Here is a 26,307-nt window from a genome sequence, read left to right as displayed (position 1 = left end):
TTGGGAGGAGGTGGATAGAGTCTTGTTTTTGAAAAAGGGTCTTCCTTCATAAAATTAACAACACATCAGTCCCAAAAAACAGATGAAATCTAATTCCATCCTGGGGAACTTTTTTTTTTTCTTTTCCAACAAAAGCAGTTAAACACCCTGGTAGAAGCTAGGGTTGAATTAGAAAAATCTCCTTTTCCTGAAAGCTTTAGAAGTTGAGTAGTCTGTTCAGGATGGTTTCAGTGTGGACGGACTGATACAGACGTCACAGCTTAGCCTTGGAAGCGGCCTTGGGCCGTAGTCCTGGGTTAGCACTTCTGGTAGGAGGCAGCTCATTTGCATCTTCATGTAGGTTCTAGATCAGGTTATTCTGATAGGTCTTGGGCTGGTTTTTATATTTGCAAGTAGGGAGAATTCAATTAACTGTTGACATGGGATAGCTGATTTTGTATAGTTGAGAGCCCGGGTGAAAAATCAGCTGCCAGGCAAGTGCTGTTAATGCATCATGGAAATGGCATGGAAGAGGCTTGAGCTTGCTGCTGGGGCCAGAGGCAACGCTTTTGGAATATTGAAGAGCAGTTAGAAATCACTGCAAAATGCAACACAAACCAAGGGTACTAAGGAGGATAGGAGGGAGTGAGGACTGTGTGCACACGTGTGTGTGTGTGTGTGTGTGTAGAAAGCATCGAACAGTGATTAACTGTACTTTTGAGTAAGAGGTAGAGGTGGCAATGGTACTGGGACTTTGGAGGCAGTGATTCTGCTTTATTCTAAATTGGGGTTGTTAACTGACTCTCAAATAGAAAATAGTGGAAGGGTCATTTTGGAGCCTGTGGTGGTGCAGTGACGGGCCTGTCGTTATTCACAGATGACCTTTCTGGCTCATGAAACTGGGCTGACGATTGCTTTTTCCTGGGCCTCAAAGTTCCTTTGTGAGAAATGAAGCATTTGTCACTCTGCCTGCGGTGATTTATGGAAAGACCAAAGATAGGTTTTCCTTAGTCGAGAACACACACCCGCTGCTCTCTGCACACGCGCCTGAATGGCCGGTGGATTCAATCCCTTACCTTCTTTCTGCCTGGAAAGTTGCCCTGAAAACCTGACTAACCCACTCTCACAAGCTTGGCCTGTATTATTAATCCAGTTCCTTTCTGTTCTCTCTGTGTGTATATTTAATATTTTATTAAAAATTTTCTAATATGTGGAATTAATTTTAAAATAGAAAAGGCTGGGGACTTCATTCTCATTTTTGTCATTTGTTGGATAAATTCGAAAGGACATTTTTCTGTTGTGCCATGGTATGCCCTGTTGTGTCAGCATGTACCTATCCAAGAGAAAAAGCTTTTTTTCCAACGTTCTGTCTTTATCCTCAAAGCATGGTGTACCTTCTATTCCCTGCATTGTTGGAGCACTGTCTGATGTCTTTTTTTTTTTTTTTTTTTTTAACACAACTGAATACCAGTTTGTACTTTGGAATACCTGTTTCCTCTAGAATACAGTGATCCTGGTCTGTAAACAGCAGGTTTTAACAGGCGGGCATCCTGGGCGGTCACACTTGGTGACACCATATTTCTCTAAAGGTGGGGAAACAGAAGGTGAACAGAAGACTTCACTTTTCTGATCTCATCTTCTACAAGCCTGCTCTTTGCACTGTGTGTGCCTGGAGCCGGTGGTGTTTGGACGCGAGCAGGATCACTGTAGTCTGGGAGAGGGCTCATGGAAACAGAGAGTATCTGTGGTCAGGCTTACATAGGGGGAGCCCGGACGGCCAAGCAGAGGATTGGCTTCTTGTTTGGAATGGGAACATCTATTCAAATGGGACTAGAAAACTGGATGTCGTTTGTAAAAGGATTTAGCTGTGTCTTCACTTTGTTGGGGAGTGCGGGTAGGTGGAAATAGAAGACCTCATCTAGCATAGCCCCAGTTGGCTTCCTCACCGCCGAAAAGCTGTTTTTCAGTTTGCAGTCTACCCACGATGTAGGCTGTCACAGATACTGTCTGGTTTCATCTTCTCTCCACGGCCTAAGAGTGCAGTATCACAATAAAGCATGGATCTCTACCACCGGGAAGGTGGCCGGCTTCTCCGATAACAATGAGCTTGGTGATTCTTTTAAGCATGGAAGGCCAAACTCATGTAACAGTGTATGCACGGTGTTAATATCTCTTGTTAATCTCAACTGAAGAGGCTTTTACTTGTCCTAACAGGTATCTTGCTGTAAAAACTGTCAATTGTAACTGTGCTTTCCCTCTGATGGCTGAAGCTTTATCCTGAGTACAAGATGGTATTTTTCATTGGTACGAAGCACCATGTTCCCCAATCCAAACAATGCCACTGCTGCCGCCGCCGCCGCCGCCACCGCCACCGCCACCGCCACCGCCACCGCCACCACCACCACCTTCAAACAGAGGAGAATCCTTTATCTTTTCCCCATAAGCAAGAACAAGCTAGTGCATTCCCTGTCATTTTTCCATTAGCATTTCTCTTTATTTTTCGGCAAGTTGCCTTGCTGTTGCTTTTCTGAATTGCTTGATGATGAGTGGTGACACTGATGGTTAGCAGCTTGTAAAACTCTTCCTAAAGGAACTTGGTCTAAGAAGTACATACCTTACCTGCAACAACCCAGGTTACCAAGAAGACCCCACTGCTATGATGGGTAATCGTATAATCTGGTTTTTCTTGTGGAACCTTGTCATTTCAATAAAACAGTGACAGCTCTTTTCCCATATTCCACTGTGGTGGGACCCAGCTTAGTCATCAGACTAGAGTGAATCCTGCCTTTTCTGGAGATGACCGGTAGTTAATCTATACAACACTGACCCTTTTTTTTTTTTTTTTTACCGTCCGATAACTGGCTTTCAAATGCAGATGGTCTCCAGGGAGAGTTCATGGTCTTCTCTTTCAGAGGGATATCGTGGACTTTAAAAAGAGCATTTTAAAAATAAATGAGAACCCGCCTCTGTAATGTATTTCCTCCGCGTGCCTTTGCAGCACCTTCTGGGTCCACAGAGATGTGATCTCCTATATTTTAGAACCAAGTAACAGGAGACAGGTCATCACAGATGTGTGGCATGTAGAAGTTTGCCACATATGTAACTTCAGGGGGATACTGAGGAATCCACACAGATACTTTTTTAGTAACTGTACTTTCTAAAATTTTGAAAAGAGGACTTGAGAAAGCAGTCAGCATCCTCATTTTCATCAGTATTCTTATTCTCAGATATTTTAATATTTAGCAGATCTCTGGATTACTATTTTTTAAATTGCCCAATTTTATAGTTCCCTCCTTAACAGGAAAAATAAAACTTACGGAATTAAAAATAGGACGTGCCAAAGAATGCAAAAAAAAAAAAGCGGGGGGAGGCCCAGTTAAAAACATAGGGACAGGTGCAACGAAGTATTCAAAATGCCGTTTTTATTACTTGAAAAATAGATAAAAATTCTCATCTCCCAGACTTGCGTGCGTCTGTTCTGCCTTTAATATTGTCGGAGGAGGTGGGTGGTTACTAGGCGCCCTGTGCCCAGTCCTAAAAGGGGAAGACAGGTATGAGTTTGGCTGGTTGACTCTGTTCCTGCTGTGGATGTAGCTCTGGTGAAAAGCTGGTTAAGAGATGCTGATGTCTAGGTGAGGCTGCCAATCCAGCTTCCCCTGTGCAGCTGGGAGAGAAGAATTATGAAGTTCTCTTACATTCAAAAGATAAAGCAGCTAAGCTAGTTTCTGGGCTGGGTGATAAATGGAAATCCATAAATACGGCAGTGCTAATTTCAAGTTGCATAGTTGTTTGTGCCATGAGACCGTGTACACTTAAAGGGGTTTTTAAAAGCAATTACCATAAATGCCTCCCTCGAGAGTAGTATGTTTAGTCCGTGGGAGCGACATAAACTCAGGCCTCTTGATACAGATTGAGGGTGGGGAGGGGGACATGGAGGTTGGCTGGGGGAGGGGGGGTGGGAACTGTCACGATGTTATTTGGAAGAGGTGAGGAATTTGAGAGTTATTAATCAGAAATACAACTGAATGCCTAAAAAATGCAGAGCATTTTCTGAAAAGGGGGAAAAGTTTTTTAAGCCAGCATTTTGTTTTATTTAGGTTTTGTTTGTTGGTTGGTTTTCTTGGGGGGAGGTGGAAGTAATTAGGTTTATTTATTTATAGAGGAGGTATTGGGGATTGAACCCAGGACCTCATGCATGCTAAGCATGCACTCTGCCACTTGAGCTATACCCTCCCCCACAGGAAAAAAGTTTTAAGAATCAAAAGCTTCCAGACTTTTAGGCTATAACTGATCTTTTTCTAATTCTCTTGAAACTTCTTTCCACCTCTTGCCTTAATATCCTGGTGCTTTCTCAGAAGGTTCCTCCAAATTACTTACCTAGAGCTCTTCACTGAAATTCCTTTGTGCCCATTTGACCCCAAGGAGCAAAATGATCAAATTCTCAGGCATTAGTAAGTTCATTGAGCAGCAGTGAACACCAGTCACCATTTCTCCTCCTCCAGGGCTGTGCCTTCCAGGCAGGTGACGGACTATGCGGGGTGAACAGGCTTCATAGGGCTGCACAAGTCGAGTGTGGACTCATTTCATCTAATGATACACCCGCGTGTGTTTGCTATGTTGCAGAATAGACTACTTCAGTGAAAATTGGTTACAAGTAGTTCTAATAACTGTAACCTTAGCTACTGACCATCTTTAAGACATAGCTCTTAACATGTGCCTGAGGGTGAGCCCTGCGTGGACACCAGTTTGTACAGACCTTTGGCATCCACTGGCTGAAAGTCAAAAGAGAATTGTAATTACTCATCCAGCTGCCAAATTCTACCGATGACCCTTGTCAGCAATATCCCTTTGATGGCTGAGTGATCAATGAGCTACCTATTTTTGTTGGGAACCATGTCAGCTGTAAAGTTTCAAAGCCTTGGGTAGTTTGTCTTGCAAGGGGAGAAAGGGGGCTGTTCTCTGTGGATGCAGCTCAAATTAGTAAAATCAAACCTGAGTTTTGGACCTTTCCCTTTGTTAGCACTGCTGATAGATTTCTGGAACAAGCTGCTTGGTATTTATTGACTTATTGGTCTTACTGTTTAAATACACTCATCACCTTGGGTTTCTTAGGCCCCATAAGTAAACGCTAAGCCCGCTCTGGAAACAGGAATAGGCTACCCTGATATGGTCATTCTCCGAGGTTGTGCGGTTCACGTGTAACGTCAGTGTCGCCCATCTGTGAGTGAGAACGTAGCTGATTCTTACCCAACAACCCAGAACTGCCCCTGACTACCCAGGAGCATGGTTGTCATTGAGTTCACTTTCAGTGTCCCACCTTCTGAATCGTCTCTCCAATGTGGTCCAGTGGGGATTCTTCTAGATTGCTATCTTCTTGGCAATGGGTCCTGCCTTCTTGGCAGGTTGGCACCTCTTCTGGATCTGTTAGCGAGTCTTCCCAGCCCATCAGGTCTACAGAACAGAAGTGGCCCCTGGGAATTCACAAGGGCAACAGCTTTCGACCTTTGGAGGGTAGACATGGTGGTACTTGAACTGGTTCACCCTTACTTCCTCCCTTGCCCTGTGGCAGCTGGTTTTTTATCTGCTGCTGGTTGCTGACCAGGGCCTGACTGGTACGGCTGCCCTACCCCCTTACTCTTCCTTCAAGGTAGCCTTTTTTGTTCTTGGCTCCAACTCTTTCAATGATGAGGCACACGCTTTCTCTGTTCCACATCGCTGCAAATTCAAGGCCCAGCATGTTCTCCCTTACACCCGCCTCACCTGGTCTCACACGCAGAGTGTGAGCTGAAGGTAAGCCCCCAGATTCTGCCAGATGATGGCGGACAAATACAAAGTGACTCTCTGAACAGCGACTCACAAATGCATGAAATGTTTTGATCTCCAGACTGCCAGAATTTCTCTTTTCTAATTCCTATTTGTAGTGATAACATTTTTTTCTTTTTGTGATTCTTAAAAAAAAAAAAAAAAAAAAGAATAGTGTAGTACCTGAATCAATTGCAGTTATAATTGTTGTCACTATTTCTATCTGACAAATTCCAGTTCTCTCAAAATTATTGTATCCAGTTGTGCACTAGTGTCAATAAAATTGACATTTGTGAAGCAATTTCTGGCCTTTTTCTCCGGGTTTCACTGGGTCTGATGGTGTGTGGGGTGATTGGGTCTTGTCTAACATCAGGACTTTGTTTTAATGATGTGTCTGAAAATGCAAGGAATTTCAATGGAGGGTTTTTGTTTCTTTTTTTAAAGCGCACTTCTTCAACCTGACTTTTCCTGACGTTTCCTAATCTTGTTCTTCAGTGGGCAGGATGTCTGCTTTTCGTCGTTTTTGTGGGTGTGGTGGCTTTTCCCCCACGTGTTGGTGACACAGCTAGTGGATCAACCTGGGACCCGATGGGAGCTGGTGGTGGTCTCTGCGTGGTTCATTCATATGGGGATGAAATTCACTATCCAACGTCATCAGCTCCATTCTGGGCTGACCTATCTTGTAATTTCTGTGGACAGGAATGAATCCAGAGAGAGAGGGTAGAGGTCAAGAAAATGAGGGGGACGCCCAGAAAACAGCACTTCTCCTTTCTCAATGAGATCCTTGATTGTGTGCGGAGTAGCAATGAGCATGAATCTGTATATAGGAAAACGGAGAAAGCACATGTGTAGTCTTTTCCTGTGACAGTAACTCACCCGACTGCGGGCTACGTGAACTTTGACCCTAATCCTAGTTTTTGCAAATCTGCATATAAATCTGTTAGGCAGAACCATTTGGTTTAGAAGTAGATTTTGAAACATCCCATTTAGTTTCAATAAGTTGAGATATCTGTATTTGCAAAAGTCTGTTGGCAAAGAGTTTCAGGTGCACGTCGTCTCGTTTGGCTGACTCATCATGGGTAATTATGCATTTTCATATTATTTATTATAGTATCCTTTGCAGAGGAATAATTAATTGCCTGTCATTTTTTGACTCATCAAGGGGAATTGTGATCATGTAATGACCTCCAGCTTTGTGTTTTTAAATGATCACCTTTGCCTGTAAATGTGATGCTAGTGTTTCTGTCCCAAACAGTGAGAGAGACATGGAGTGACATCACCAGGTATAATGAGCTTGCTTCTGTTCTTCGTAGAAGGGGAGGTAGCTGCTTTCCCTTTAGCTGAGCCCCACTGCTCTGAGCCGTAGTCTGTCCTGGATGTCCCAGTCCTTTAGTCTTCTATTAGAATAGCTCTGTTTTCTAGTCCTTTCCCACGTCTCCTTGTGATATAGACACTGTGTCTTTCTCGAGTAATTCTTAGAAGCTAAGGCAGTAGTTAGGAGGTAATGACTCTATTGGGGGATACACGATGCTTTTAAACTATAGTAATTATTCTCAAAGCAGAGTTCTCCAACTTATCATTAATGATGTAACTGTGGCTCCACTGAATGGTATTTTTAATATGAAGGCAGCTGCAACTTAGGACAGAAAAAAAACTAGAAAATCGTGAAGTGCATTAAGTATGTCATAAGGTAGTCACGGTTCTTAAAGATTTGAAAAGGTGAAAGTTGTAAGTAGAAACCAGGTCCCAGAAGGAATTACTTTTTTTTTTTCTTTAATACTTCTCATCCCCAAACAGGCTCCCTGACTGGTAGCCCTCACCTTTCAGAGCTGTCCATCAACTCGCAGGGAGGAGCCGCCCCTGCCAACGCCATCCTGTCCCCCAACCTGAGCCCCGACACCAAGCAGGCGTCTCCCTTGGTCAGCCCACTGCTCAACGACCAGGCAGGCCCTCGGACGGACGACGAGGAGGACGGCCGGCGAAAGGTGTGAGGACGGGTGTGGGCTTATCTGCTCATCTTTTTTTTTTTTTTTAATTTCAGTAATATACATAACATAAAATTTGCCATTGTAACCATTCCTAAGCATCCCATTCAGTGGCATTAAGTGCATTCACAGTGTTGTATAACCCTCATCACGATTCATTTCTAGAACTTTGTCAGCCTTCCAAGCTGCAGCTCCATGCACATTGAACACTAGCTCCCCACACCGCCCCCAGCCCCCGCCAGCCACCATTCTGCTTTCTGTCTCTGTGAATTGATGACTCTAGGAATGAACCTCCTGTAAGTAGAATCATACAGTAACTGTCTCTTTGTGATGGGCTTATGTCCTTGAGCGTAATGTCCTCAAGTTTGATCCATGCTGTAGCCCGGGTTGAAATTTCCTTTAAGGTTGAATGGTATTCCATTGTATGGAGATACCACGTTTGGTTGATCCACCCATCCATGGATGGCCAGCTGGGCCCTCTCCTCCTATTGGCTATTTTGTATCAGGTGCTGGAAGTATGTTCACAAGCATCTGTTCTCATCTCTACTTCGCGTGTATCCCCAGGGGTGGAATCTCATGGACTCTTGTGGGAAGAGAGCAAAATGGTTAACAATGAGGGATTTCCTTACTCTTTGGTCAAAAAGAAAGTGAAACCTATGGCTGGCCGGCTCTAGAGCGGAGCTGCCTGCCCACCTAACCCATGGACTTCTGCTTCCACCACCCTAGTCCCTTGGGATCCACCACCCTCCATGCTCCCACGAAGAACGTAGCTTCCATTTCCTGAACACCAGCGTCATCCACGGCACCCAGGCCAAAGGCTGCTGAGGTTTCTGTTTCCTTCCTTTCCTTGAAGGCTGCATCACTTTGATATTTTACTAAGTAGATTTTCAGACGCCCATTTCTGAATGACTAGTCCTGAGTGGTGGCTCGTACGCCCAGCCGGGACCTTTCACTGCGGGTGGTATTCACATGGAAGGAAACATTCCTAGACTATTTTCTCATCTTGGAAATCCATTCTTGTACCCTCATTCCTCTCACACAAAAAGTAGAATAAATAGGGTTTATTTAGCCTTGATAGTGGTCAACGAAAGATCAGAAGTTAGCAATGTAGCACTTTAATGAGCACTTTCTTATAATCAGGACGTCCTTAGAGACTGAGACTCAAAAATGGTATCTTTTTTCTTTTTATGGATTTCGCAGAGATTCCCAACGGACAAAGCATACTTCATCGCCAAGGAAGTCTCCACCACCGAGAGAACATATCTGAAGGACCTTGAAGTCATCACTTCGGTATGTGTATTCCCCTCAAGCATTAAATTACATAATTTATCTCGACTAATACTCAGCTTGAGGAGAAAAGCTGGATCTAATTAAGTGTTGGGTTCTCTGACTCCAATTAAAAGGATTTGGCTCCTGGGTTGTAGAAATGAGGCAGTAACAGTGTGTTTAATTTGGAATACGCTCTATAAAAGTTGTATCATTGTGATTTTTAAGTGCAAAAGGAAAGAAGTTTCTCAAGTGGAGAAATTTAAAAGTAAGCATTTTACCGTCAGCCTGCACCGACGCAGAACATCTCATGTTTTGCTCATAATTTTTGCCACAGGGAGACCTCAGAGGTAAATTAGAAGCCTCATTTTATCTTTGATAACAAATCGAGCCATGTCAGCAAAAGCTGCCAAAAAGACTGCCTTTTATTATTTTAATCAGTCCTGTTCAGTCTTGGAAAGGAATTCAAACCCTTGTGGATGTCCTTATGACCCTGGATTCTGCGAGGGCACTAGTCCACCAGAATCGCTGGGTTTCTGTGCCCCTGGGCCGGCACTCACATAGAACCTGGCCTCCGCTCAGCAAGGTGAGTGATGTGTGCGAAGGCAGAGACTTCACCTCTCTGGTTCAGCCACCTCCCTGCTTAGCCTTTCAACAAAGAGGCAGAGATGGAAGTTTCTCAAGGGCTGAACCAGGTCGTGCTCAGTGGCTTGAGTCAGTGATGACCAAGTGAGTTGGCCACGATGGAGGCTTTGATTTGAGCAGCTACCTGCTTGAGAGATTTATCCTGACTCCAGCAGGCAATTGATAACAAATTTCAGGGAACAGTCATAAAGCGCTGGGTGCTTCTCACCCAACCGAGTGGAAGCAGGGAAAGCAGTAAGGCCCAGAGGCCTGATGCGCTCAAAATGCTGCAGGTGCAGCGGGAAAGGCCACTAGCCTCCCTGCGTGGCCACCTGCCGCGTCACCTCGGAAGAACTGCAAACCTTCATCCTTCGCCTTTACCTCTGAGTGTGTCCTCTTTTTATCCCCAGTGGTTTCAGAGCACAGTGAGCAAAGAGGACTCCATGCCCGAAACCTTGAAAAGTCTCATATTCCCAAATTTTGAACCTTTGCACAAATTCCATACGAATTTTCTCAAGGAAATTGAGCAACGACTGGCTCTGTGGTGAGTACAGCGGCTGGGCGTGACCGTCCTGTCTCGCCCCCACGGCCCTCCTCTGTCTTCCTCTCTCTCTCTTTCCGATATTACTTATGTGTGGTTCCTTAGCAGCAGCAGCCGTGAGCAAAGACAAAGCGAGAAGCTGGCTGAGAATAAGCCAAGCTTACAGTGATTTCTGGTTAAATCTACCTGGACTGGATCTCATCTTGAATTTCTTTTTTTTTTCCTTTGGCTTACAATTCTTCAGAATGCATGTCTTCTGCCAGGGGTGGAGGGAGGGAATGAATTGCAGAGGTGGCCCCGGGATGTTTTGGGGATGATGGAGTTGTTCTGTATATTTATATATAATCGATATTATATATATAAAATCTGTATCATGATATGAAAGCGGTGACATGCTATATACCATACACAGTTGACTGGGGGCGGTTAGAGGCACCGACCCTCCACACAGTCAAAAATCTGAGTATAACTTTACAGTTGGCCCTCTTTATTAGCCTCAGAATCAACCAACCGCCGATCGTGTACCAGTGTACAAATTTAGTGAAAAAAGCCTGCAGTGGGTGGACCCACACCGGCCAAACCCGTGATGTTCGAGGTCAGCTGTACACTTACTCACTGTTATTGTGTGTAAATTCTGTTTCAATAAAGTGGATTTTTAAGATGCTATAAACATATTTAGTATAAGTTTTGAAAAAGTCTAGAAGAATATACATTAAATTGTTAACAATGGAGATGAGATTACCAAAAAAAAAACAAACAAACATGTTCTCTGATGATAATTGAAGAAATGCCACAAAATAGAGATAGTAATTACTTCTGGAAGGACAATAAGGGTTTTAAGGAGTAGAGGCATATATGACAGACCTTTAGGGGTGTTGGTGATATTTTACTGGGTTTTGCTTTATTGTCATTGAAGTAGTATGTGTCTGAGTACTAAATATTTCAGTATTATATTTCACAGTGTTTAAAGAGTGCTTTGAAAAATAGAGCCCTGTGCACCACACACATGCACACAAATGCTTTTACCTTGAATCCCACTGCCAGGAATTTATTTTAAGGATATATTCTAATGTGAAATGACAAATGGCAAAGATACCCATGGCAGACTTAAAAGATGGGAAATGACCTAAATATTCATGAATAGCAGACTGATTGAAACTCGTATTAAGTCTGTTTATTAAACATCATATAATATATTAATCTATGGGTGCAAAAACTCAGGAAACATTTTGTATACTGTAGAATGCAAAGTCTGATATTCTCTTGCCTAAAATGGAATCTTTTACAGAAAATTCTCATGGGGTTTTTTTTAAAGATAGTTTTATATGTAGACATAGGAGGTGATGGTCTCCTAAACATGCATTTGAAAAATGGCAGGAGATAATAGTGAAAATTTGCTACTGTGTTTTGGGCAGAAATGAAACCCGCTATGGAGTGTATCATCATCACCAGAGGTGGGAGTTTGGTTCCCAGTAGTGTCAGGGGCACTGAGTGACTGCGGGAGCCCTGGATGAGGCAGTGTTACCCCAGGCGATCCCAACCATGGGACTCAAGCATCAGGTCACAGATTCACAGAGCTGCTCCCTGGGTCCTGAAGCAAATATGCTTAGACGTTCGTCCTTGTTTTTTAACCTGGAGATAATTCGTGTGAAGTTCTCTCTCCTGTGATAGAAGGAGGTGGGAGGTTTCACTAAGATGCCCCAGGGAGGAGGGCACAGCCAGGATGGACCAAAACCGAGTCAGCCTCACTGAAGTGGGGAGAGACTGAAGATGCCAGTTTAAAGTCTTACTCTAGCTTCACGCTGTGAAGGCAAAAGAAGGACCACTTCTCAAAATTTAAACAAACAAACAAAATCTACAGCATCTAACTTTATTTTACCCTCCACAAATTTACCTGAAAACTTCCAGGTGTATCCCACCATACGGCCTCCTCATTCACACAAAGCTGAATGATGCTTTCGTAATGGAGTCAAAAACCTCACAGTTCCAAAGAAATCAATTAACTGTTGGTTTTCTGGCCAATGAAATGTGTGTTAATGGTGTCTTCCCGTCGGCTCAGAGCATCTCAAGCTGGTGTCACTAGAGCAGTGTCAGTCCCCCTGGCAGTTGATTTAAATAATGTTGGGGAGGTCATGCACAGGGAGTGTCCTCAGTTGGCAGTCCCCTGGCAGCCCTGCATGGTGGCCTCAGCTCCTGCCGCCAGGGAACTTGGGAGAACTGTAGGAAACCCTCGGGGTTTCTTGAGCTGAGGTTCTCCGTTTCCAGAAGGTACTTACCTGTTGGGTGAAACCCCACTCCTGGCTCCACATCAGGGTCACCTGGGGTTGGTGGGTCAGGGGAGTTTTGAAAAAATACAGATTGCCAGACCCCACCTGGCCCTCCTCAATCAGAACATTGGAATGAAACCCAGAAATGTGTATTTTTAAAGTGTTTCTTGGGATGATGGTAATGAATAACTTTTCTGGAACAGATGTTGTGGAGTGCCTGTGACAAACTGAAGACCCTGTGATTCTTTCGCTTGCATTTTGCTTATAATTCTTGTTTCTTCTATAAGCAGTGAGTGAATGAATGCATGTGTGGGTGAGTGAGCGAGCAGGCATCAGGCTCTGCCTGCTGGGGACCTGCTGTCTCTGGGAGGAGGCAGGCTCATGGTGCAAAGAAGGCCAGGCCCTCTGGTGGATGCACAGCGACGAGTGGGCCACACCCAGTGTGGGCGGAGGGCATCCCTGGCCAGTTCTGTCTTGGAGGACACGTGCGCCATTTATGCCCACAGAGGAAGAGGCAACTCAGAAGTGACTATGTTCAGTGCAAAGAATGGATCACAGGGAAGTTTATTAAGAAACAACTTTGCTCAGGGTTACTGACAGACCGTGCCTGTGTGTGTGTGTTTGTATGTGACTTCACACCTTGAGATGGGAGACACGAACTGTCTCATGTCCAGGGAGATGGCTGCGTCTGCCTCCACCGTCACCTGTCAGGACCAGGACCTGAGGTCCACGTCCAGCTGTCCGTGGCCTTGGACGGCCTTGTCTCCTCACCTATAAGACGTGGGTATGGTCTCCACCTCGTAGGCTGTTACGTGACCTGAATGAGTCAGTGTTTGTAAGGGGCTTCCTGTTCACCCCACACATAGAAAGAGAGGAAAGCTGACCATGTGTTTATATCAACTTTATTTTGAAGTTTTAGAGAGAAGCTGCTGTGACAGGGGAGTTTCTGCACACACACCCCCTCCCATCCCCTGAGGCCAACTTCTGTCACTGTGCACTAAGAAACCAGTGTTGGTTCTGTTAGAAACCAAAATTCAACTGTGCAAGTGTTAAAGACCTAACTGGTTTTACTGAATGATTCGTGAGTGGGTGGCACCCCATCTAGCAAGTGGAGGGGGGCTCCAGGAAGCTCCAGAAAGGAAAAGGTTTTTACAGGCAAAACAAGGAATAAACAAAAAACATGATTTCAGGCTTAGGTAACCTACCCGGAGGATGAAGGGGTCTGGCTGATGGCTTCATCTTCCTCTGGGGATTAGAGGGGCCCATGTGACAGATGACCTCATCGGTGCTGACGGGAAAATTCCGGACTAACTGGTTAGGGGAACATTCCTGGGGGAGGTTGTAACTGCAGTGAGGTTAGGTATTAAGTCTTGATTTTAGCCCAGGTGACTCCATATTGGGCCTGTTCTTTCTCTTTTAATAGCATATTACTATCGACTTGACTCAGTGATAATATTTTAAATTATTTTTGTGAATAGAAAGAAAGCTGAAGTTCACAATGCTTGGGGTCCCCCAGATTTGGTGCTTAAGTGACACAGCCGCCGTGCTCTGCCTTTGCAGTCCTGCGTTAGGTTGTCAGGTACTTCCATCAGCAGTGGGAAACTACAGGGCAGAAAAAGTCCCGGGAAGACTTCCTAAGCGGTTAAGCTGAGCCCCGGCTCAGCACACACACCCGGCCCCGGCCCCACAGCTCGTGCTCCTAAGTCAACACACCTGAGAAGGGGATGGAGTGTTTCGTTCTGGTGCAAACCCACGTTACCCTGTTCCTTCAAAAACAATGAGACAGGTTTGGTGACCTGTGAAACCGTGAAGCTTTCTTCTCCTTTTGAGAGCAAAGATGTTTTTACTGAGCTGTTCAAATGCATTCAGAGAAAGGCACTAACAACCTTTGGCCTTCAGTCAGAAGCCCTGAGTTCCAGCCCTGAAATGACCTGCAGGTGCAGAGTCCAGGCTGGTCAGGTCCGTCCCCAGGGATGGATGCAGACCTGGCCCGGTACAGGGCGCCTTGGCTCTGCTGGGTACAGAACTCGGCTGGCTGCCAGGGAGCTGGAATCCGGGGGAGCCGGGGGCAGACAAGGAGGCACTCAGGGTTGGCTTCCAAGAGGGATCAGCTGAGTTTTTGTTGGATTTTTTTTTTTTAAGATCCTTGAGTTGAGCCCCTTGAAAGGGGTAGAGAAGTGCAGCTAGGAGGGCTGGGAAGACGGGATGTCGAGATTCACCAAGTCAGCTCGTGGGACAAAGGAGGAGCAGGGGGAAGCCCTGGAGCTTTGAGCCTGGTTAACTGGGAGGATGGTCGTGAAATTTAAGACAGGCATTAAGAACGAAAGGGGAAAAGCAAGTAAAATGGAGGGAAGATGAGCTTGCTTTGGGGCACATCAGTTTTGAGGGGTCAGTGATGAAATCGTACAGGCAGGTGGAAACCCCAGTCTCAGACATGGGGAGGAAGTCAGGCGCAGTGGTGTAGGCATGGAAATTATCCACAAGAATCAGATCTTTAAGGAAGGGAATAACTGAGACAAAAGAGGGCCGGGGGCAGAATCTTCCTGAATATACTTTGGGGGCAACTTTCCATAATCATAGCTTAGGGCGGAGCACGAGCCAGCAAAGGAAGCTTGAAGAAGCCACCAGATATGGGAAGAGAGAACGAGAGAGCAGGGGTGGAGGGTCCCAGAGGAGAGCGTGACTTGGGGACTGATGCCCAGGAGGGCAAAGATGGTTCAAGGCGGTGCAGGGACGCAGGAGTAGGTTTAGGGTGCCAGGGGGCTCTGCAGCGATCAGACACATGGTCGGTGTCTGTGGGGGATCACGTGCCCATCCAGAGCGGGAAGGAGGCTCCTCTCTCAGGGCGGTGACGTTCTTGCAGCCTGCAATTAGGAATTTCATAGGTGGACTGGCTTTGTCTCACCATTAGGCTCCAGGGGCTGAGCTTGAAGTGGAGCAGAAATGACTGAGTGGGTGAGAAAACTGTTGGTATCACCCCTAGAAAGATGTTCACGGGCATCTTAACAGTGGTGCCCGTGAACCATCATAGAGGAAAATGAATAAATCTTTTTCTTATCCTACCAGCTCTGGGTGTCATTGAAAGGTCACAGGGATTCCTCAAAAGAGTCAATATAGAATTACTATACAATCCAGCAGTTCCACTGTTAGGGATATACCCAAAAGAAGCGAAAGAAAGGACTGGAACAGGTAACTTGTAGTCAGTGTTCATAGCAGCGTTATTCACAGGAGCCGAATGGTTGAAACAAGCTCCTATCCATTGACATGTGAATGGATAAACCGAGTGTGGTCTATCCATGCAATGGAACGTGATTCAGTCTTTAAAAGGAAGGGCAGGGAGGTGGGTAGAGCTCAGTGGTAGGGTGCATCCTTGACATGTTCTAGGTCCTGGGTTCAATCCCCAGTACCTCCATTTTAAAAATGAATTAAAGTTTTTTTTAAACTAATATAAAACAAAAGGAAGTTCAGCCTGACACCTGCTACAACGTGGGTGAAACTTAAAGGCATGATACTAAGTGAAGGAGAAGTCAAGACCAATACGATTCCACTTATATGAGGTACCGAGAATACTCAGGTTCAGAGAGACAGAAGAGGGGATGATGGCTGCCAAGGGCTGGGAAGAGGGAAATGGGGAGTTAGTGTTCAGGGGATGTGAAATTTCGGTTTGGGAAGATGAAAAGGTTCTAGAGGAGGATGGTGCTGGGGGTTGCACAACAATATGAATGTATTTAATGCCACTGAACCGAATAGTTTAAAAAAAATGGTTAAGAAGGTAAATTTTAGGTTCTATATATTTTGGCACAATTTTTTAAGAAAAGAAAAAACAAATCATAGGGAATCCAGTGCAGGAAAAGACAAGAGGCTTCAAACCAGTGCCTCGTGTGTGAGGGCCACCATGCCTGTGGGGTTCTCTGAGGGACTCTGCCCAAGTGCTCTCGCGGATTAACTCACTGGAACCTCACGGAGGGGGCAGGTGAGCCTCAGGTGGCAGGTGTGTTTGCGGATCAAATTGCCTCCATTCGGACCCAGTCAGCATTCACAGCCAGGCCTTGATGGGTTAAGGTAAACGTAGGACCCCAGCTGAAAGCTAAAATGGTAGCTAAGCTGAGAGCAAGCTCAGCTCTTATCATCCTACTGACTGAGGACACTGTCGCTGGTGGGCGGGGCTCACCTTTCCAGGTGCTTTTCTGTCTGAATGCAGAACTCCAATGCATCTCCCTTCTCTTCACCTTCCTCATTCTTGGAGGCTCTTTTCATCCCCCACTGCTGTTTCCCTGTATTGCGCTACAGCTCTGTGAGATCCAGGGGCTTGCTTTTAAACAGATGGGGAAGTGAAAACAGGCTTTTTACCCTCTTATGTGACCCAGTGAGGGGTATGGCGAACAATCATCCCAGGTGGTCACATGCCGCACTTTTCTCTCAAGGTGGAGATTTTTTTTTCTTCTTTTTTTTTTTGTGGAGACTTTTTTTATTGAAGTATAGTTGGTTTACAATGCTGTGTTAACTTCTGGTGTATAGCACAGTGATTCAGTTACACATATATATGTTATTTTCATATTCTTTTTCATTATAGGCTATTACAAGATATTGAATGTAGTTCCCTGTGCTACACAGGAGGACCTTGTTGTTTTTCTATTTTATGTATAGTAGTTAGTATCTGCAAATCCCAAACTCCCAGTTTATCCCTCCACTTGCCCGCTTTTCCCCCTGGTAACCATAAGTTTTTTTTCTATGCATTTGCTTCTGTTTTGTAAAGAAGTTCATTTGTCTCTCTCTCTTTTTTTTTGATTCCAGATATAAGTGATATCATGTGGTGTTTTTCTTTCTCTTTCTGGCTTACTTCACTAAGTATGATAAAATCTCCAGGTCCATTCATATTACTGCAAGTGGCATTGTTTTGTTCTCTTTAAGGCTGAGTAGTATTCCATTGTGTATATATACCCCAACTTCTTTATCCAGCCATCTGTTGATGAACATTTAGGTGGCTTCCATGTCTTGGCTATTGTATATAGTGCTGCTATGAACATTGGGGTGCATGTATCTTTTTGACTTAGAGTTCTCTCCAGTTATATACCCAGGAGTGGGATTGCTAGACCATATAGTAACTCTATTTTTAGTTTTTCAAGGAATTCCGAGGTGGAGAATTTTGATGTTAATAAACTCATCTTCTCTGGCCTGAGCTTGAACTTGGGATCATTCCAGGAAACGTAGAAAGGAGCCATGTGGCTGGACAGCCTGTGAGCTTGCTGCACCCCTGAGGGTCCTGTAAGCAGGGTGGGCAGGGATACTATTCTTTTTTCTGGCCCCTGAGGTGGCCACCATTCCCAAAGGCAGCCACCTCGACCTTCCATCAGAAGCAGTTTCTCATAACATCCTCTCTCAGTCGGGACAGCATCCCCTTGTGGTGGAGGCAGGAGCACACGCCATGTACTGCACACGCATGCCCACCCCTCCCCGCCTCTCAGCTCTGAGAGCCAGCACCACCACACTTCATCTCTGAATCACCGACAGTGGATCGAATCCCTGGCACCATACTTCTGAGAGGTCACCAGTGGCTGATGGCTGCTGCCCCACAGTGAAGCAGTGGCTGTCTCTGCCCCAGCGGATAGTTTATACGGTCCCCCACAAAGGGGATGTCTGTGGACTGTTTCCCACATCCACCTAAGCATAGGATCTGATTATTATTTTGTTGTTGCCCACGATGAAAACATTCATAGAGGCTGACTGTGGAAAATCCCTGTAAGTTACTCCACGGAGTAATCATTTGTGCCCCACACCCTCTGCTTCTGGCCGGCTGATTCTCACAGTGCAGCGGTCTCCTGTCTGACCGTACTCTCACTACTGGCAACGTAAACTTGACTCAGAGTAAAATCAGCTGCAGGGCTGATTTTTCTTGTGGAACTTCCTCCCACTGCCTCACCAGCTTGAAGCGCTCCCAGCACGCCAGCAGTCATGAATTTTGTCATGAGTAGGAGGTTGGGGTTATGACCCCCGCATGTCAGGAATCCTGAGTCACTCTGTAATCCAGCAAAGTCAATTAACCACATTGATTTTTTCACCTGTAAAACTGAGCTAGCCCAGTTCAGAAGCCATGAGTCCTCCTTCCCTCCCCCACCAACCTCCATCCCTCCTCCTCTGAACTCCCAGGGTAGTTACTAGCCTTCCTGGGTTGACCCCACCAGTCAGGGCTCGCCTGGAATCTCGGTTCCTCGTGCGAGCGTCTTAGCATCTGCCAAGACTGTAGTCTCCTTGGGGGTGGGGGTGGGGCTCCCCCGTGCCTCTTACTGTAGGGTGGCACTCCTGATAAGGGCTGCTTGTTGGAACAAATGGAAACTGTACCTCATCTCTTGTTCAGGCCCATTTTTATTATGGTTCTAAATCCTATGCCTCATCTTCCACATAGATTCTGAAACGGTTAACAAATGGAAAACAGTGTAAGAAAAAGAGAAACGAAGACATCTAAAGCTGCCCTGTCCCAGATGGTAGCCGCTAGCTGCTTGTAGCAGTTTAAATTTAAAATAATTTAAATTAAACATTCAGTTTCTCAGTAACACTAGCCATATTTCAAGGACTGTTAGTCCCATGTGGCTAGTGGCTACTGTACTGGACAGCAGACATTAAAAAAAAATTTTCCGTCATCATAGAAAGTTCTCTTTCACAGCATTGGGAGTAAGTAATTTCACAAACTATAGATTGGGTGTAAGATAGACTACAGAACTATATGTACAACATGGGGTACAGAGCTAATATTTTATAATAACTGTAAATGGAGTGTAACCTTTAAAAATTGTATTAAAAATGAATAGTATGCATTACAACAAACGCAGGACCCACCACACAGTAGTTGCTCAAAATACTTAACAAATTCATGAAAATGTCTTGGTTCCCTCCAAGGTAAATCGTGAAGCATATTAAGCCTGCCTGTTGTTGTGTTTCAAAGGCTCAAAGCAAAAGGGGCCTGGGCAAATGAGGATGGACAGTGCTTTTATACTTACAAAACTAATATTCACATGCATTTTCCACTTGATCTTAAAAACCAGGGGTTGGCCCACAGCCAGATCTGCCACCTGGGTGTGTTAGTAAAGCTTTATTGGAACACAGCCATGTCCATCCTTTTCCCCGTCGTCCCTGGCTGCTTTGGTGCTGAATCCGCAGAGTTGAATAGTTGTGGCAGAGCTTGGATGGCCTGCAAAGCTTAAAATACTGACTCTCTGGCCCTTTACCAAGAAGCCTGCTGACCCCTGGTGAAGAACTTCTCCAGGAGGAGGTGTCATTGTTCCCATTTTGTGATTGAGAAAATGAGACTCACAGAGGTCAAACCCCCTGCCCAGGGCCACGCAGCTCATAAGTGACAGAGGTTTGACTTGGACTTTGGTCTGAGCTGATCTAGCTTGTGTCTTTGAAGCTGTGTCGTTGAAGTAGCGGGTTTTACACCTGCAAGGGGGTTGGGGCAGCATCTGCCGTGACTGCTTAATCTTCAGAGGAGAAAACGAGAGAGTGGCTGGCCCTGGGCCACACAGCAGACGCCCGCAGAGCCCCATCCAGCACCCGGGTCTCCTTTGTCCCCGCTCCCGGCTCCGGGAGGTCAGCGCTGCTGGTGGACAGGCCCTTCTGCTGCGAACACCCTCTAGTGGTGTCTGTCCTCTCGAAAGTGGCAGGAAGCACATGGCATCTTGTCAACACTTGCCTGTGGTGACTTTGTGGAAGTATCACCTTTAGGCCTGGAGTCTGAGGAAATGAATTTGAATTTTTTTCTAATCTACTAAGAGTTTCTGTGGCGAGGTGGCCACCGCTGGGATGGTAACCCAGAGTGACTCCTGTAGAATTTGACCTTCCACTTGCCCTGGGAGCCTGTCTGTCCGCTCCCAACCGATTGTGGTAAAAACAACAGTAATAACAGTGCCCGCCAGGCACTGCTCCAAGCACGTACACACTGTGTCTAGTTTAATCTTCTCCACGCTAAGATGTGGGTCCCATTAAGGAAACTGAGGCTCAGTGAGACGAAACACCTGCCAAAGGTTGCAGAGTTAACCCTGGACTTGAACCAGGCGGGGTGGCTTCCCCGTCCTTGCTGTTCACGGGGCTCTGTGCTGCCTCTTAACCCTCCCGTTTGACTTCCTGACACAGCCTCTTCTCTCCCTGTGGCATTTCTTCCAGGGCCTTGGCTGTAAAACCATACGTACAGACTTTTTGCTAAAGGAACAAAAGGAAGAAGAAAAGTTAGCTCTCTCCACGCACTAAGTTTCTCCAAACCACATTAGCTGTTGGATGTTCTTCTGGTTAGCAGGCGTAAACTACAGGCTGTGTCCCCTCCCCTGTGAGTCTTTGGGAAGCTCTTGTGCTCGTTTGTTTCCTAGCACGTCTGTGATGTCTTAAGTTCTTTTGAAAACCCGTATTTTGTGTCTGTTTTCTTTACTTCCCGTAGTGTCTGGGGAATCCTGGAGCAGTGATATCTTTTGCTCTGGCTGAATCAGGCAGGAGGTGAGGCCTGGATGACAGAGGGATGTCTCCTGGACTCTCATTGGCTCTGATTGAGGTCAAGACAGGTGCTAAGACCTTACATCTCCTTCTGGGGTGTTACTGCTGAAGGAGGACTTCAATCTGCTCAATTTTGGAAGAAGAGTTGCTTTAGGATCTTGGTGATGGTAGCCTTTGCTCACAGGAGTTGAATGTTTCTGATACTCCAGATGCTGTTAAACCCTGTTCATGTATCTTGTCATTTAATCTTTACAAGAACACCATTAGGTAGATGTTGGGTTTTTGTTTTTGTTTTGTTTGGATTTTTTGTTTGCTTTTTTTAAATGGAGATACTGGTGATTGAACCCAGGACCTCGTGCGTGTAAGCATGTGCTCTACCACTGAGCTGTGTTCCTCCTCCTAGATGTTATTTTTGTTGTTGTTCTCCCAGGGGAGGAAAGGAGGCACAGAGAGGGTGAGTAAATTGGCAAACGTCACACAGCTAGTTCGGAGCACAACTGATTTTTGAAACTGGGTGGTCTGGCTGTCGTGATGCCTTTAGTTCTAGAAAGTTTAGGCCTAACTAACATTTGGACGGAAAGAACTCCCAGCAGCAGCTCCATGGCTGTTCACTTATAACATGAGAGCAACCTCCTGGCTCCCAGGAAACCGCAGCCCGATGCGGGCTCTAAAATAGTCACTTCCCCTCCCGCTCACCTGCGCTGCACACGCAGCCCACGCCGCGCCCAACCAGAGTACACCCAGGCACACAGCCTGCCAGCACGGGGACATGGATGGGACACTTTTCCTTCCTGGTTACACACTCGGGATTTTGGCGGCAGGAGCCATGTCTGCCCTGCAAGGCCTTGAGCTGTGGCCTTTGCGTTTATACTGTTGGTTTTAGGCCTTGCCGAGAGTTAAGAGAAAACAGGCCTTGGAGTCCCACAGACCTGAGTTCTAGTCCCGCCCCCACTCCCCCACTGACCACTGTGTGCCCTTGGGCAGATCCCTGAACCTTTCTAACATCCATGTCTTGAATTGTAAAGTGGAAATAACCTCTTGTCTGTGAGGGATGAAGGAGCTGATAAAGCATTTGGCATAGTTTCTAGAATGTTCGACACACAGTGGCTGTAACCCTCCCCAACAAAAAATCTGCAGCCATTCCTCTCCGCCACGCCCCCAACTCTGGCGCTGTCCCGAGAGCTCCGCCTTCCTTTGATAATAATGCCATCAACCGATGAAACAGCCCAGGTCCTTTGCCTTTTTGTTTTGTTCATAGGCAGTGGGGTCCGTGCAAATCCTCAGATGAGCAAGCTTGACTGGTGTGAACTTCTTTTGTTTGTTCAGCAAATATTGGCTGCGCCCATACTGTACGTTAGTCATGCGTCTCAGTGTTCAGGGAACAAAACAGGCCACGGTTGCGTTCTGCTGGAGCTTGCGTTCCGGTGACGTCTCTCGCTCTGCTGTGCACGGAGGAGGCAGCCGGACCCAGCCTGGCGAGAGGGAAGTGGAGCCTGGGGAGAGCGCAGGAGCTCCCGTTCTGTTTTCTGTTCATGCCAAGCCGGGAGGCCAGTGGGTGTCTGACCCCTTTCTCAGAACAGAAATCCTCATCTGTCTTCTCGACGTGTTAGAAGAAAATCATAGCTTAAGACCAGAAGTGTGTAGACAGTAAAGCACTTTGCATCTCTGTGGTATCTTTTCGTTTTCCTTAAACTGTCTCCTTTGACAATCAAAACAATCTTGGGGATGTATCGCCATCTGTCCCCCTGTGGCAAGTGAGGCTCTGAGAGGGAGAGTGCCTGCGAGATCGTTGTTCGGTACAAAGCTAGGAAGGACCACACCCCACTTCTTACTTTCCCTGGAGCCCGTGAGCCTGGGGCAGGAGAGGTAGTTGTCAACGTGCCTTGTTCTCCAGTTCGATCTAGAGCAATGCTTTCCAGCAGACTTGCGGTTGTGGGAATGTTCTGTGGCCACGTTGTTCAGTATAATAGCCACTAGCCACAGGTGGCCATTGAGCCTTTGAAATATGGCTGAGGAATTGACATTTTCAGTGTCATTTCATGTGATGTAAAATTAAAATTTGAATAATTGTACATGGATACTGTATCGGATGGCACAGTTTTGGAGACTTAAAGGGAAGGACCTCTGAGTGGAGAAAAGACAGTGGACACAGTCTGCCTTTCCTACCATGACCCAGTGCCCCACCATCCACTTTCTTAGAATCCACAGTCATTGAGGTCGTATTCAAAAATGTAACTCAAGGGCGGTTCTCCGAGCCCTCCGTTCCCTGCTTCAGTCAGAGAGATCAGGGCTGCTTCTCGTGTGCAAAAGCTTTTGTTTGAAGATTGTCATTGGTTTTTAAAACAAGACTGCAAAAAGGGTTTAAAATCATTACTCTCAAACAACAATGAACTGAATTGCTTTGCTGTACACCTGAAACTAACATTGTCAAATGACTACATTTCAATGAAAAATAAGAATTAAAATAACAGTGCAACTCCTTGGAGACAAGGCAGTGCGAAACCAGCCTGGAAAAGTACACAGCGGAGGAAAGATGGAGGGAAGCCATGGCAAGATACAGATCACGGGTAAACCCTGAGGGGGAACTGTTTGTACATGTACTTTTTTTAATATAAATTTATTTAAAATTTCATCTTTGTTTCAAAGGCAAGAGAGACGTGTCAAGGACACCGTGGTCTCCTGACTGTATTCTGCCGCTGCTCGGCTGTGCACTGTCCACCTAGGGTTCCAGGGGCAGCGGCTGTTGGTGACTGCTTCATTTTAACACGAGTAACAGTGCGTGTTCTCACGCGTATGCAGGAGCTGTTTTTCTCAGGTTATCTGCCTTATTCCTGACTGTATAACCCCCTGTGCTTTAAGAGCAAGTTACTTTTATTTTAGAAAAATGAAATGACTTTTCCAGTGGCCTGAGTTGCAGGTGGGTTTCTGCTGGAAAGCACTTGAGAGAGCACACTCTCCAGGCCACGGATGAATTGGAAACGACCCTTCTGTTCTGCTGCTTTTTAATACATGGCCCGTTAACAGCACTGAACCCGCCTCTCATCTGGATGCTACCAAGGCTGACCAGGAGCGGGCTGTCACTTCTGTACCTCTTGTTAGACTAGACCTGGTGTTAAACCTCAGAAGAACAAAAGTCATAGCTGTAAGCAGCCCAGTAGTGTAATTGATGGAGGTGAGAACCTGAGATCAGAGGCTGTCCTGTCACTGGTGCCGAGGGGCAGGATGGATCCCTTCCCCACCCCTGCAGGAGAGAAACTCGTGCACCCCGGCCCAGGGAGGACGCCTCAGGCACAAACGCCTTCCTCACAAGTGAGGATGTGAATTAATGTTCAAATGAATGCGATTTTCCTCTCCAGGGATTTCAAAGGATATTGAAATTCATCAAAGAATATTGAGATCCACGTATATTACACACAGCTAATATATATATTAATCTAATCTATTACTGTGGCTAATTTGTTTGCTTTTTGAACCCAGCCACCCTTCCCACCCTACATATTAATGGAAAATTTGTCTTGATTCATTTGCTCATTTACATGCTATTCTTTTATTTACATAGCTACCCAAACACACATTTAGAGTCACAGGATCCACAAGGAATAATAAGAATTAGGGTATGATGTTTGTTTTGCAAATGAGGCCTAAAAATGAGACTTCACAGTTTAATCTATTTTCCCAGGGTCAGAGAGCGCCCCAACACAAAGCCAGGTTAAAAAAGTCAGCCCTCTAGCTCTGAGCTGCACGGCTCGCCTCTGGGTTTTAATCTGAGGAGATGAGTCTTCACTTCGTTGTGAGAAGGGGAAGCCTGAACCTCGGTCTTTCTGCTGCTGAGTTGCTGACCAGCTCACGGAGTGGTGAATGAAGTGTTTGCAGAGGGTCTGGAAGACTCAGATTGTGTGTGTGTTTAAACCTGTGCTGAGATAACATGTAGCTGCTCCTGGAAGCACATTAATCATGGTGCAAGGGTCAGAATTCAGCATCTAGGAGGCTGCTTTGGTACGTGGGTTTCCAAAGTGAAACTGTCAAGAGAATTTTCAGCTGTGTGGCCTCGCAGTAATTACACAGACAACAAGTATGTGGCCCTATCTTCCAAACAAGGACCCTTTTCTTGTGAGGTTAACATCCGGAGGCTGTTCCGGAAGAGTTGTAATTACTTTTTCATGTTCCCCACAATAAAGTGACCTTTTAACTCTTTACAATAAAGCAAATGCTTTAGACTCGTGGGTTTGCTGGCATTAACGTCTAGGAAGTATAAACACGACAGTGAGTCTATACAGGGCAGTGAGAGCACTGGGTCTTGTCCCCTTTCCCATGGGCTGAGTCCATATTCTGGAACCAAGCAGGGCAGCACGTGCCCTGTCTCGGTGGGGAGGGGACAGACCTGCCAGTACAGGCTGCACGAACTCCCAGGGCCTCAGCCTGGTTTCACCGCATCACCTAGAGCTGCTCCCTTGAGTGGACTGACATCAGTGTCTCCCCTGCACACAGGGGACTGGCAATACTGCCCAGAGCAGTCTCTAAAATGAAAGTGAAGATGCTAAAGGCTCCGCAAAACAATAAGGTTCTGCTAGCAAGCCAGTGCAGGAGAGAAGGGCCCCTCGCGTCTGGGGTTTTAACATCAGTACATTTTCTTCTAATAAATAGTTGGCGAAAGAAGAAAGGAAGTGAAGTCAATGAAGTTTGGTCCCCTCTGCCTCTCCCCACTCCTCCTCCCAGTCTGCGTTCCTGCTTTTCATTTCCCTTGGGTGGGGACACTCTCCGTGAGAGGGAAAAGGCTGCTCATTATTAATGGAAGCGGAGACCCCTGTTTCTCCCCTTGCCCACTCAGTCCAGAGGATTCTCGCTAAAATGTCTAAATTACATCCTTTAGATTAACTAGACCTTTCTCAAATGGCATGCCCATTTGAAGGTTTGGGGGTCAGTGATTTAAGTTCCAGATAATAGCTGCCTTCCCAGAAATCAACTGTAAATTGTGTCTTGCCTCTGTTTATTGATGTGTGGCATGTAGTCAACCTCAGGCCCTTCTGCCTCAGCAGTTGGGTCCTCCTTTGTTGTTCAGACGTGGGGAAGAGGGAAGGAGAACTTCCCAACCCCTAAGAGCTTCCTGTGATGCTGAAGGTGAGGTAGGGGTGGAGGATGGTTCTGAATAGCAGAAAACCTCTGTTTCGGGCTGAAGCTCCTTTTTGTCCCAAGTGTGTAAGGTGAAGAACAACCAGTAAGTTTAGGTCTACACCCAGACGCACACAGGAGCAACAGAATGGCCAAATGATAAATGTCTCCATTGTGACTTCATTAATAATCATTTGCCAAAAATCCAGAGATGCTACAACCCTGTAGCTGACAGGCTGGAATAACACGTGGTTGT

At 46.0% G+C, this 26,307-nt stretch overlaps 1 protein-coding gene across 5 annotated transcripts in view; it reads left to right on the top strand.

The window, feature by feature from the left end:
* Positions 1–26,307, top strand: part of FARP1 (FERM, ARH/RhoGEF and pleckstrin domain protein 1) — a 277,212-nt gene that overhangs the window by 227,689 nt on the left and 23,216 nt on the right. For 4 of the 5 annotated variants that reach the window (XM_032496743.1, XM_032496741.1, XM_032496742.1 and 1 more), the window contains 3 exons: positions 7,579–7,766; positions 8,967–9,056; positions 10,067–10,200. In XM_032496743.1, the coding sequence (XP_032352634.1) occupies positions 7,579–7,766; positions 8,967–9,056; positions 10,067–10,200 (412 nt within the window). The remainder of the gene's footprint in view (positions 1–7,578; positions 7,767–8,966; positions 9,057–10,066; positions 10,201–26,307) is intronic. The other variant, XM_032496745.1, reaches the window with a different exon arrangement.

Source organism: Camelus ferus, chromosome 14 (assembly GCF_009834535.1).
Source record: "Camelus ferus isolate YT-003-E chromosome 14, BCGSAC_Cfer_1.0, whole genome shotgun sequence".
Lineage (NCBI taxonomy): Eukaryota > Metazoa > Chordata > Mammalia > Artiodactyla > Camelidae > Camelus > Camelus ferus.
The sequence above is the reverse complement of the archived record's forward strand: the minus strand, read 5'-3'. Positions and strand labels throughout refer to the sequence as shown.